Source organism: Rhinolophus ferrumequinum, chromosome 25 (genome assembly GCF_004115265.2).
Source record: "Rhinolophus ferrumequinum isolate MPI-CBG mRhiFer1 chromosome 25, mRhiFer1_v1.p, whole genome shotgun sequence".
NCBI lineage: Eukaryota > Metazoa > Chordata > Mammalia > Chiroptera > Rhinolophidae > Rhinolophus > Rhinolophus ferrumequinum.
Window position 1 is genome coordinate 4,349,573 of NC_046308.1, and position 13,962 is coordinate 4,363,534.

The 13,962-nt window shown below is 50.6% G+C and overlaps 1 protein-coding gene across 4 annotated transcripts in view; it reads left to right on the forward strand.

Annotated features, from left to right (window-relative positions):
• The first annotated feature begins 373 nt into the window (after positions 1 to 373).
• Positions 374 to 13,962, forward strand: part of RILPL1 (Rab interacting lysosomal protein like 1) — a 32,188-nt gene continuing 18,599 nt past the window's right edge. For 3 of the 4 annotated variants that reach the window (XM_033097772.1, XM_033097773.1, XM_033097771.1), the window contains exons 1-4: positions 375 to 896; positions 6,717 to 6,867; positions 12,625 to 12,743; positions 13,424 to 13,645. In XM_033097772.1, coding sequence (XP_032953663.1) covers positions 588 to 896; positions 6,717 to 6,867; positions 12,625 to 12,743; positions 13,424 to 13,645 — 801 coding nt within the window. In that variant the 5' untranslated portion in view covers positions 375 to 587. Of the gene's footprint in view, positions 897 to 6,716; positions 6,868 to 12,624; positions 12,744 to 13,423; positions 13,646 to 13,962 lie in introns of all 4 variants that reach the window. The other variant, XM_033097774.1, reaches the window with a different exon arrangement.

Sequence of the window (13,962 nt, forward strand, 5' to 3'; positions counted from 1 at the left end):
TGGGGACCTCAGGGCGCCCTCGGGCGGCGGAAGCCGGGCGCGCCCCTCGCCAGGCCGGGATTGGGGCGGGGCGCGCGGCATCCCTGCGCGGGGGGAGCCGGTCAGCCGACCTCGCCACCGCCAAAGTTTCCCGGAGCAGCAGCGGCCGCCCTTCCTTCCCAGGCACCGGGCGTGGGGGCGCCTCTCGGGCGCGAACTGTTTCCGAGGGCAGCGGGGCCCCCTCTTCAGCCAGACCCCTCGCCTCCATTGCGTCCAACTCGGATTCCCAACTTGGGAGGCGCCGCGGGCCTGCGCACGCGCGCCTTCCTCTCCTCGTCCTCCTCCTCCTCCTCCTCCTCCCACTTGAGAGCAGGCTCCGGGCCGAGCGGGCGCCGAGACCCGCACCCAGCGCGCTGACCCGGCTCCCGGTGCTCTGCTCCGCCCATGCCGACGCCGGCCGCCCGCCGGGTGCGCCCTCGCCCGAGGGCCAGCTAAGCGCAGGCCGGCGGGGCGGCGCGAGGTGGGCCTGACCCGGCGCTGCCCTCGACAGCGGCAAGTTTGGGAGTTGCACTAGTTTGCGGGGAGGGGGAGAGGCCGGGCGGGGGGCCATGGAGGAGGACCGAGGGTCGGCGCTGGCTGCCGAGTCGGTCCTGGAGAAGAACGTGGCGGAGCTGACCGTCATGGACGTGTACGACATCGCGTCGCTGGTGGGCCACGAGTTCGAGCGGGTCATCGACCAGCACGGCTGCGAGGCCATCGCGCGCCTCATGCCCAAGGTCGTGCGCGTCCTGGAGATCCTGGAGGTGCTGGTCAGTCGCCACCACGTCGCGCCAGAACTGGACGAGCTGCGCCTCGAGCTGGACCGTCTGCGCCTGGAGAGGATGGACCGTATCGAGAAGGAGCGCAAGCACCAGAAGGTGGGCAGCCGCCTCAGTCAGCCCATCCGGGCAGTGGGGCCGCTGGGACCAGAGGGCCCGTCAACATTGGGCACGTGTGTATGCGGGGACTAGGTTAGAGGAGACCCGACTGGATGAGAGAGGGAGGGATGGAGGAAAGGCCTTTGGCTCTCTTTTGTTCAGCCATGAGCACCTGGCATATATCACCCCAGAGACTGAGGGCAGCTCTTTGGAGTCAGACCTGAGTTCCAATTCCATCTGTACCATTTAATAGCTGTGTGACCTTGGGTAAGTTACTTAACCTCTCTGTGCTTTTATTCCCTTACATGTCATATGGTGATAGTAATAGGACCCACCTTATAAGAATTAAACAGGATATTATCCAAAGTGCTAGGATTATATTACTTGTTTCCAGAAATGACATAAGCTTTCTGCCCAGGGACTTGGTCCCAAGTTAGCGCTGAGAGAAACCCAGCTCCACTGGAGATAACGCTAGTGTCTCTTCCCTACCCTGTTTAAATTAGGGGAAGGAGATGATTTGGGGCAGCTTTAAAGCTAAGCCTCTGCCCTGTAAACAAGAATTCCTCTGGGCTCATGCACTGGGGCCTCCCCACTGGGCTAGTAGTCCAGACGAGGTGCCTGGGGAAAAGGAAGTGGGAGACTGTGTGGTTTCCTGTCCCAATCTCAGCCCAGGGAAGCTCCTGTCAGAATCTTCCCCCGACTGAGAATAGGAGGAAACGCCTTTCCTTGGAGGATCCCTTCCTTGGCGGATCCCGGTACCTGACAAGCTCTGGCTTGCTGTGTGGCCTCAGGGAATATACTTGGCCTCTCTGAACCTCCCTGGCAGGCCATCACCCATTGTGTGCTTTGAGGTCTGAGTGTTTTCAAGGAAAATAACTCAGGCTGTGTCTGCAGTCTTGACCTGAGGGCAGATCTGTGGGTGGGTTAAGAGCCACCAGTGTTTGCGAGGTTGGATTGTGTTTGTCCTCATAGGTCCCTATGCCCTGGGGTCAAGAAGGAAACTCAAGCTCCCAAGAGTTAGGGAACATTTCCAAGATAACTCTAACCCTGGAGCTTGAAAATGCCCCAGCCCTGTAATTAGTGTTAAGATTCCCAGGAGCAGGGACTTTGGAACTAGACAGCCTGGTTTCAAACCCTACCACTCATGGTCTGTGTGATCTTGGGCAAGTCACCTCATCTCTCTATGCCTCAGTTTCCTCAGCTGTAAAATGGGCATAATAACAGAACCTGTCTTGTATGGTTGTGATGGGAATTAAAGTAGTTCATATATGTAAAGTGCTCAGGACAGAGCCTAGCCCATTGTGAGGGCCTCACAAGTGTTAACTTGTTTTTAGGTCTGGAGAGGCTTTCACTGAGATGCTCATAGGCTGATACTGGGGACCCCATCCCCATCCCAGGCACCCCGACTCCTACCCCAGAGCCCTCCATCTCTCCTAGAGGGTTAGGGAAGGAAGGGACCTTTGAAATCCTCTCATGCCTCTTACTAGCAGGGACCAAGGGACTTAGGCCAGGTCGCAGAGAAGTCCTGACAGCCATGTCACCACCCCTAGCATTTGAGTTCTGCCGCAGCCAGGCTGGGAGGCACCCCTTGGAGACATTGGAGGTCACTAGGCTTGGAGTCAGATGGAATTCCCAGCCAGTTGCACTTGTGGCTTCTGGAACACTGTCAGCTAGGAAGTAAACACCAATGTGTTCACTGGCACAGCTTGTTTGTAAACACTGAGGATGAGCTTTCATTAACCGAAGGACAGCATCCTTTTCCCTATAACAGCCCCCAACTCCTTTACTCTATATGCTTGGGATCTAGAGAGAGGTGACTGGTTTTCTTCCCCCGTAGTCTCAAAGGCTCTTCAAGATAGTTTCCACAAAAATCTTACGTCCTTGATCTTATCTCTCTGTCCCTTCTTTACTTCCTTCCTCCCTTCCTTTCTTCTTTGTTTCTTTGTTCTGCCTGGTCTCTCAGTCTGTAACACCATTGACAAGCCACAGCATGCAAAATACCCTAAGTGACACGTACGATGCAGAGGAAAGGAAAGCTGGGTCCTCATTTTAGGCAGTGGGTGGGTAGTGGGGAAGACAGGAAAAAACACACAAATAGGTTTTAGAAAGCAGTGGCTATGCAGATATAATTGTTTACATATAATGTTTATATATTGTTTACACATAATGTAAACAGCATATGTTCATTTATTCATTCAACAAACATATTTACTGAGTACCTACTATGTGCTTAGGCTAGCACTGTTCTGGGGGAGAGTGGTGACCACAACTGATAAGGTCTTTGCACTTATGGACCTAACTTAATAGTGCAGTGCTGTCCCATAGAAATACAATATGGCTTGTCACATTAATAAAAAGGCACACAGCTGAGGTTAATTTTAAAACATGTCTTATCAAACCCAGTCTATCCAAAATATTATTTCAACATGTAACAATGTAACAAATTTAATTGCAATATGTGTGTAATTGACATGTAACATTATATTAGTTTCAGATGTACAACATAATGATTTGATGTGTGTATATTACAAAAGAATCACCACAATATGTTTAATGAATATTCACCTTACATAGCTACAAAACAATATTATTAATTAGATATTTTGCATTTTTTTTCTGTGCTATGTCTTCTAAATCCAGTGGTGTTTAACTCTTACTGCATGTTTCGATTCAGACCAGCCGCATTTCAAGTGCTCAGCAGTCACATATGGTTTGTGGCTACGCTATGGGATGGTGAAATTCTGGTGTGAAGAGATAGGCTTTTTTTTTAAAGCTTTTAAAATTTCAGCTTCTAAGTACCATGAAGAAAATCAAACAGGGAAATATGAAAGAGACTTGCCAGGGTGGGGGTCTAATAGATGGGGCAGTCAGGAAGGCCTCCCTGGGGAGATGACATCTGAGCTGAGATTTGAATGAAGCGTAGGTGCCAGCCACAAAGAGATCGGAGGAGGGGCTAGAATTCTAGGCAGAAGCCACAGCAAGTGCAAAGGCCCTGAGGTAGGTAAGAGCTTGGTGTGAGTTCAGGGAACACAAAGGTCAGTGTTCCTTCTAGAAGGTCACTCTTCTAGAGCAGAGTGAGTGAGGAATAGGGGTGGGAGATGAGGTCAGGGAGATGAGGGGGTCTGATTATGTTGGACCTCGTGAACCAGCATAAGGAGTTTGAGGGCTGTTAATGCAGAGAGAAGGCAAAGAAAGTGATCAACCAGGGGTGACTTCCTGGATGGGCCTTTTTAGCTCTACGGAGTCAGGATAAAATTCTCCGTGGTCAGCTCAGAGGCAAGCATCTGCTCTCCCAGCATCAACTTTAATTCACTGAGAGGAGAGGGAGAAAAAGAACTGAGCATTAAAGTCTATTCGTCCCTGTTACTGCTATGACAAATTGCCACAAACTTGCTCAAAACAATCAAATTTATGATCAGACTGGATAATATGATATTATGAATACGACCAATATGAATAATGCTAGATAAAATTCTGGAGGTCGGAGGTCAGAAATGGGTCAGGAGGGCAGTTTGGCTTCTGGAGGCTGTAGGTAAGAATCCATTTCCTGGCCTTTTCCAGCTTCTGGAAGCTGCCAGCCTTCCTTGGCTTGTGTGGCCCCTTCCTCCAACTTCAAAGCCAGCAGTGTGGCATCTTCATGTCTCTCTCTAACTCAGACCTCTGCTTCTGTTGCCATTTCATCTCTAACTCTGACCCTCTTGCCTCCCTCTTGTCACTTATAAGGACCATTGGGCCCATCCAGATGACCCAGGAGACTCTCCCCACAACAGGATCCTTAACCGAGTCACATCTGCCAAGTCCTTTTGCCATGTAAGGTCACATAATTTCAGGTTCCACGGATTAGGATGTAGACATCTTTGGGGGACTTTGTTCTGCTTCCCCCAGCCAGTTACACTTGACTGATACTTGCTGGGGTCCTCTGTGTGCTCAGCCCGTGCCGGGCGAAAGAGAGGGAAACAGCAGAGGGGCTGGAAGAGCCTGACTCTGCTCCCAGCCCGCCCCTGCGTGTGGCAAGTATGCATGCCCACGCCATCATTCCACCACCACTTCCGCCCTCTGGCACTGCCCTTCACCTTCCCTGGTGACCTTGAGCCAGCTGTATGACTACTTAGTTATTGCCTCTTATTTCCGCAATGCTATGAGCTTCCCAACAAAGGAGATGGGACTTACAACCTTATTTAGGAGCTAAACAGAGGTGATGCTGACATCTGGCCACCTGGGCCGGCTTGTGATGGGCTGTAGGAGGAACGGAAATCTGCATGCACATCTTTAGCCCTTTCTAGGTGCTGGACACTATTCCAGATAATTTACATGGATTAACCATTTAATCCTCATGACCACCCTCGAAGGCAGATATGGTACTATTTTGCTTATTTCCAAAGCACCCAAAGATTGAAAAACTTATCCAAGATCAGCTAGTAAGTGGCAGAAACAGGATCCAAACTTGGGTCAGCAGGCTCAGTATCCCTGCTTTAAACCAGCATTCCACATAGGCCCAGCAATAACGCCCTACTTAGTTCATGGTTTTACAGAATACCTTTTTTTTGGTAGCAGCTTTACTGAATATAATTTGCATACCGCACAGCTCACCCATTTAAAGTCTACAGTTCAACGTCTTTAGTGTATTCAGAGTTGTGCCACCATCACCACAGTCAGTTTTAGGACATTTTCATTACTCAGAAAAGAAAGCCCGCACCCGTTAGTAGTCACTCCTCATTTAACCCGTCACCCTCCAGCCCGAGACAACTGCCACTCTGCGTTCTGTCTCTGTGGATTTGCCTGTTCCGGACATTTCACTTTAGTGGAATCACATACTGTGTATCCTTTTGTGTCTGGCTGCTTTCACTTAGTGTAATGTTTTCAAGGTTCGTCCATGTCGCAGCGTGTGTCAGTGCTTCATTCTGTTTTTGTCCGAATAATATCCTGTTGTATGGATGGACCACATTTTATTCACCCGTTTATCTATTGATGGACACCGGGTTGTTTCTCCCTTTTGTGAATCATGCTACTGTGAACATTCACACACATGTTTTTGCGTGGACGTGTTTTCATTTCTCTTGGGTAGATCCTAGGGGTGGAATTGCTGGGTCCGATGGTAACTGTGTTTACCTTTCTGAGGAGCTGCCAGACTGGCATACAGCAGCTGCACCATTTTATGTTTTCACCAGCAATGCACGAGGATTCCAGTTTCTTCGTATTCATGCCAATACTTGTTATTTGTTCTTTCATTATAGCCATCCACAAAATTATTTTAATTATCCTCACACCAACCCTGTCAGCTTTGATACGAGGCCTCCCCAGCTGAGGGAAACTGAGGCTCAGTGGTCAAGTGAGTTGCCCAACACCGCTCAAAGTGATGCCTGTATCAGACATCTGAGGAACTCTGGGGCCAGGTGGCAACCCTCAGGGCCTTTGCAGTCTCTTTCTTTCTTGGGGAGAGGTTTGTCCTGACTGAGGTTCTGTCCAGTGGTCAGGGACATGACCTCCCCAGAGAGGTTGGGCATATGTTAGGGTGCCCGTAGCCTGCGGCTGCTCATCCTCCCTCTTCTGTCTAGTTAACAGGTGCAATGGCAACTCTGTCATTGTCCTTGGGGCAGTTCTAACCTAGCCAGTTGCTAACAGAGGAAGGACGCCTCCTATCACTTGTAAAGTTTCCACGTGGGCTAGTGGTGGCCTTGTCTGCTTACCTGCCCGATGCTTGGTTCTCGTGGGAAAGGGAAGACCCAAAGCCCTTGCAACCCCGAGCTGCTCCCGAGGGTCAGGGGGTGAGGCTGCTGCCTGGGCAGGCTGTAACCCCATACCGGCCCATCGCCTCGGCAGGAGCTGGAGCTGGTGGAGGACGTGTGGCGAGGGGAAGCACAGGACCTCCTTTCCCAGATCGCCCAGCTGCAGGAGGAGAACAAACAGCTCATGACCAACCTCTCCCACAAGGATGTCAGCTTCTCTGAGGAAGAGTTCCAGAAGCATGAAGGTAAGAGGAGGGGTCAGCCTGGGGGTGGGGGGCAGAAGGCTGTTCCCACTGTCATCACCCACGTCGTGAGTGACGGTGTAACGGTTTCGGTCCCTGAACGACAGTGTGGTGTTTCTAACCTGCAAAGCCTTTGGCTCATACTGTCACCATCACTCTGCCTGAGAGAAATTGTTTAGCCTAAGTTACAGATGCTGGAACTAAGCGTTTGTTCAGCAAGTTGTTACAGATTCCTCACTTTTCTCGGCTTTTTCCTGGGTACTGGGGATACACCTTAGAAAAGACAAAGCCCCTACCCTCATGAAGCTTATTCTAGAGTGGAGGACATAGGTGATAAATATGTAAACAAACAAATGGAGGACAGCATTCCAAATGGGGACGAGTGCGATGAAAGAGCTGTAACAATGGGATATGACAGAGGTGATTTGGTGAGGGATTTGGTTAGATAACGATGATCAGGGCAGGCCTCTCTGATGGGGTAACATTTGAGCCCTAATAGAGTGATGGAGCGAGCCATACAAATATCTTGGGAGGGAAGTAAGTGCAAAGGCCCTGGGGCAGGAGAACGTTCACTCCAGGCCCTCGGCTGGTGCTGGGGAAGCAAAGACAGACAGTGGGATTTGGTCTGGGCCCTGGTGAGCTGCATCAGCTCTGTGCCCCCCGCCAGCCTCCTTCCCAATCAGAGGCTGCCTCTGATCCCCAGGGAAACTCAGACCCATCTCTTTAGTCTGAGTAAACACCTTGGGTTCCCACCCAAGCCCCTTCCTCATGTTTGATGGGATGGAGAACGGACTTTCGTGGGTGCCTAACATTTAGAACTTGGAGTTACAACTCTGTGAGGCGGAAGTAGCACGCTGATAAAGGACTGTAGGGACCAAGGAAAAAGGAAATCTTTGAGCTAGGTCCTGAAATTCTCTTTTTCTTGAGTTTCTTTTGTTGAGATGTGATTCGTGCGATGAAAACAAAAATCTTAGTTGTTATAAGCATGGGCTCTAGAGCCAGAATACTTAAGTGTGAGCTCTAACTCCAATACTTACCCGCTAAATAACCTGGATCGAATCACTTGACCTTCGTGTGCCTAAGTGCCCCATGTGAAAATGGGGGAAATAACCATCTTCCTCATAAGGTGGTCGTGAGGGTTAAATGAGTTAATACATGTAGACTGTTTGGAATAAGAATAGTACCTGGTATATACACTCCGCAAGTGTGAACTATTATTACTGTGAATTATTTTTATCTAGTCCAACCTCTTTAATTGAACTGCCGAGAAAAACGGAGGATGAGAGAGTACATCATTCCTTCTTATGGCTTGGTGATACTCCATTGTATGGATAGACCACATCTTGCTTATTCATTCATCCATTGGTGGACTTTTGGGTTGTTTCCCATTTTCGGCTACTGTGAACATTCTGATGTTTGTGTGGACGTGTGTTCTCAGTGCTTTGTTGTCTATACCTGGGAGTAGAATTGCTGGGTCATCTGGTAACTGTGTGGGGCTTACTGAGGAACCCATAGCCATCTTTTTGTCTGTGACATTTCTGCAGTATGCCCCGGGACTCTGGGATGACCTGGGAATTCCCGCTGCCTGTCCCAGTGACGTCTCAGGGCCCCAGGCCTGGACCCGAACACCCTGGCTGCTCCCATGCACAGCACCCTCGTGTGTGGAGCTTTGCTCAGCTTTCCAGATCCTTGCCCAGCTTGTCATGAAACAGCCCACATGGTGTCATTTGAGATGCACTTAATTGGCATCTAGCATGGCTCCAGATCCCAAAGGGTTAGCTCGGGGAGGCTCGTTTTCTGCTCTGTAGCAACCCCCACTGGGTGGAGAGACCGAGCAGATGCCAGGCGTGCCTTTCACGGTTATTTTTATTTTGCACGGGAAACCATGGGAACACAAGGACAAAAGCATTTCTTCCACCTGTGAGAGGAACAGGCATTGGGCAGAGGGGTCCCTGAGCGAAGGTGGAGCCTACGGAGTTAGATTGTGTGTCTAGGGGAGACAGGATTTAGGGGTGTCGTTGTGAGATGGGGTGAGAGGGGTGGGAGAGTCTGCTCGGAGCAGCTGGCCCTGCATGGAGCAGCATTGCTTTCTCAGCAGTTAATGCCAGGCGCCGCGCTCACAGCCACCTTGGCGGTGTCCTGTCTCCCACTCCCTGGAATTCTCCAGATTCAAAAGCACTTCCCTGCCCCTTATTTTCAGAAATCTGTCTTGTCAACTGGAGGGCAACAATAGAAAATACTTACATATTAGCACATGTGGAAATGAATTACAGGTGTCAACGCTATTGGATAGGGGAGGTGAGGGTGCAAAGATACACTCAAGGGTCTGGAAAAATTCTTGAGCTCTGGACAGAGAACTCCATCCCCAGGAGAGGAGGAAAACGGAGCTGGGAGTTACTTAACTGTGTTTCCCCAAAAATAAGACCTAACCGGAAAATAAACCCTAGCAGATGTTTGAGGATGACATCCCCTGAACATAAGCCCTAATGCGTCTTTTGGAGCACAACTTATTACAAGACCCAGTCTAATTTTTGGGGAAACATGGTACTCGTCCCATCCTCAGGTTCCTCACCTGCAAAATGGGAATTGACGACTCCTGACTCCTAGGATTGTTGAGACAAAATATAGACAGCATCAAACATGGAGCTGTCCAATAAAAGATGTCCCAAGGGCAGTTATGTTGACTTTGTCCTACCAGTGGCACCTTATGTGGGAGCCAAGAGTGGCTGGTAGGAATTTCAGCTCAATAAAACATCGGCTGTGCTACCTTACATAAAAAGGAAAGAAAATACAGTTTTTCAGTGATTTTTAGTAAACGTATGGAACTCTACAACCATCATGACGATCTAATTTGAAAACATTTCCGTCACCCCAGAAAGAAACCTCGTGCCCATTTACAGCCACTCCCACCCCTCATCCCCAGGCCACTATCAGTCTACTTCCTGTCTCTATGTATTTGCCTGTTGTAAACATTGCGAATAAATGGAATCCTGCAGTATGTGGCTTCTGTCCCTCAGCACCATGTTTTCAAGATTTATCACATTGTAGCGTGTCGGTATTTCATTCCTTTTTATAGCCACCAGGATATTCCATCAGATGGACGGACCACGTTTTGTTTATGCATCAGCTGGTGGACACTTTGGCTTTTTTGTTTCTACCAAGTTTGGCCATTGTGAATAGTGCTGCTGTGACTTTGTCACTTGTCGTTCTCACTTTCAAGTGTATCTCAGTCTTTTAACTGGCTACGTCGTTTCCCATTGGTGGAAGGTCCTTGTTTCTTTTACTGTTTCTTTGCTTGTGGACATTTAGATTATTGCCATTTTTTTGCTACTATCAACGTGGCTCCTGGGAGACCCGACCTTGGCTCCTGGGAGACCGACCTTGGAGTTGCTCGTGTACTTGCCCGAGTGTCTCTTTAAATCTAGATCTCAGGGCCCTGAATTGCTGGGTGACTAAATGATTGCTCAGAAGTCTCCCAGCTTTTAACAGTGTCTGTGAGTCTATGGAAAACACTTAGCCCTCCTTTAATTTATCAAGGCACTCTTGTAACCACTCTTAGACTCGATCTTGGCTTCAGCCTTTGGAGCAGGTATTTCCATTTTACCGGTAAAAGGACAGCTAACACTTAGAGACTTACTCCTGTGCCAGGCCTGTTGTGAGCACGTCTCACAGGTTAACCCCTGCAGCCTCACAAGAGCCCCTCAGGTGGGGGACTCCACCGGATCCCCATTTGCAAGTGAGAAAACAGGCTCAGCTCAGTAGCAGGTAAGTGGCAAGGCCAGGACTGAGTCCCAGACACCTAGCTTCAGACCCCAAGCTCTTGACCATTTTGTTCTCCGTCTTTCAGTCTTCCAGCCACGGACGCCCGTGGAGGTGGATGATGTAGCGGGTACAGAGCGGGGTTTCCTTTCTCAAGAGAAAATTCATGCTCCCCCCCCGCCCCCACGTGGCTCTTCTTCCTGCCTGATTTCTCCAGGAGCAGAATCTGCCCCCCAGGAAGGATCAAATGAGCTGGGCCCTTAGTACCCCACCCACTAAGGGTAGGACAGGTGCTCAAAGAGCAAACAGCAAACATTTTTGTGGTTTTTCACAGACTCTGCCCACATCTGATTTCAGCTCCGCTGCCCGCGTGCACTCATTGTGTCTGAGAAACGCTTTTTTGGGAGATGTTAGCAGTGTCCCCTTGTCCACCAGCTGAGGCCCAGGCTCTGCCTTGCAGCAGTGGCCCAGGGGTGTTGGGAATGCTCGTTCATGGTGGTGACCACCTGCTTGGGAATATCCAGGACAGGACGGGGAGGCCAGTGGAAAAACTCAGGTGGACAGAGCAACTCAGAGTGGGAATCACACATGAGGAAAATAGCTGAGGAATCATCCACATGGCTACTGGGGGCCTGGTTGATTGGGCCAGTGTTTCCTGAGTCCCAGGGGAGAGGGAAATGGGGAACGTTTTTCCTTTGTTAATCTGTGTTTGAGCCTGACCCCCAACCCAGGTCTCCTGGGAGCAGGGATTAGCTGTCAGCCCCAGCGCCTGTAGGAGGCTGAACAAAGCCTGCCCCCTCCCACTCCCCACCCACCCCGCAAATGTCAGGTCCTAACCACCGGACACTGTGGATGTTACCTTCTATGGTAAAATCTTTACAAATGTGATTTAGTTCAAGGTCTTGAGATGGAGAAAGTGCCCTCGATTATTTGGGTGGACCCTAAATGCCATCACATGTATCTTTATAAGAGGGAGGCAGAGAGATTTCACACAGATGGAAGAGAAGGGGATGGGACCACAGAGAAGGCAGAGACTGGATGATGCAGCCACAAGCCAAGGAACGCTGGCAGCACCAGCAGCTGGAAGAGGCAGGCACGAATTCTCCCTTAGAGTCTCCGCAGGGAACACAGCTCTGGCAACATCTTGAATTTGGACTGATTTTAAACTTCTGGCTTCCAGAACTATGAGAAAATAAATTTCTGCTGTTCTAAGCTACCAGATTTTGTTGGTCATTTGTTAGAGCAGCCACACGAAACCAATATAACCCCCATCCTCACAGTTCATTAATCCACCCAATCCCTTAGCAAGCACCTACTGTGTGTCAGGCCTGTCCCTTAGTGAGCACCTACTGTGTGCTCACCCAGGGAAGATACAGTGAACAGGTTGGGGAAGGACTTGCCTTCTAGGGCTGACAGTGTACTTGGGGGCGCGAAGCTCAGGGGAACAGACGGTAAGCAAGTAACCGACAACATGCCATCAGCAGGTGCTGTGTGGCGAGCATCGTCCTCCGTGCTCCGCGTGTATTAACTAGGTCAGTCATCACAGCAGCCCTAAGGAATGAGAGAGCCAGTGTGTAAGCTTCCGAGCCTACCCTCTGAATCACCATGCAGTATCTTCTTTCCTTAGATGAATGAATGTACAAGACACTTAGTAGTCGCTGTAAGGAGTGCGGTGAAGGTAATAAATGCTGTGGGAGGACATTTTCTTTAGAGGTGTCAGGGAAGGAAGGGCCTCTGTGAAGAGGTGATGTTTGAACTGAAGCCTGGGGAGCCAGCTGGGGAGCGGCTGGAAGGAAGGGGTTTGTGGGCACCCGGAATAACTATGGCAAATGCCCCAGGTGGGGATGAGCTTGGAGGGGTCAAGAGACAAAGCCTGTACTGGGGCGGGATGAGTGGAGAGAGGAGGCCTGGGGGCCAGTGTCATCTCAGCGGGAAGCTGCCGGATGGTTTGAGCAGGGCAGGGAGGTGGACTCACCTGCGGGTCTCGCTCACCCACCCCAGGCATGTCAGAGCGGGAGCGGCAGGTGATGAAGAAGCTGAAGGAGGTGGTGGACAAACAGCGCGATGAGATCCGAGCCAAGGACAGGGAGCTCGTGCTGAAGAACGAGGACGTCGAGGCTGTAAGTGACGGATGAGCCCCTACCCCGTGTCCATCCTCTCAGCCAGTAGGTCCCTGCAAGAGCCTGGATCCTCCATTCAGGAGGTTCCCCAGCTCCCCTGGGTCTCATTCATGGACTCTGTAGGCTCCGTGGGGTGGGGATGCTGCCCACGGCTTGGCAGACCCAGCCCTGAAACAGCAGCCATGAGGTGGACCCTCAGCCATCTCCACTGGAACAGCGGGTGGGAACGTGGCTCTGCCCAGTGGCTTGAGTCCTATATCCTGGGGAGGTCCCGGGGCCTGGTCAGCCTTTGCTCTGACCATGAGGCTTCTGCAGCCCACCCACTTTGTGCCCCTCTGTGAGCAGACCAGCATGGTTCAGGCTGCTCCAGGAACCCAGACAGTGTCTCTACCTGGCTTAGAAAAAGACACCCCTTTCTCAAGCATGTTATTTCCATCTGCTAGGAAATTGTCATGATACTTGCATACTAACAAGACTCTTATCTTCCCTCTGTCATAAAATTACAGTAAATATACGAATAGGCCATCTCTGGCGTCAACAGAGTTCTAAGAACAAATCTCAAACGAATCAAGACGTCTACAGTATGAATGGCATGTCTGTAGATAGTTTGCCCTTGGGCAGTGTGCCACGTGAGCTACTGTACCGGGCAGCTCTGTTCGATGGCCTTTCTTGCTCCACAGCTGCAGCAACAGCAGACACGGCTGATGAAGATTAACCATGACCTCCGGCACCGTGTCACAGTGGTGGAGGCCCAGGGGAAGGCCCTGATTGAACAGAAGGTGGAATTGGAGGCAGACCTACAAACGAAGGAGCAGGAGATGGGCAGCCTGCGGGCGGAGCTCGGGAAGCTGCGAGACAGGCTGCAGGGCGAGCTCCGCCAGAATGGCGAGGAGGGCCCGGAGGTGAGTGGAACACCAGCTAAGGTGATGTGGGGGGCAGGCAGGTGTGTGGGTACCTCGTTCCCCATTACACGTAAGGAAATAGGAGGCCCAGAGAGAGCAAGCTGCTGGCGAGAGGACACACAGCTGGGTAGAGGCAGGGCTGGGCCTGAAACCCAGGACGCTCAGCATTCTAGCCCAGGGTATTCAGCTCAGTGTTGGTGACCAGACATCTGCCATTTATCCGTTCATTCAGTCAGATAATTATTGATTGTATTGCAGGTTCATAGTAGCACTATTCATAGTAACAAAAAGGTGGAAACAACCCACATGTCCATCAG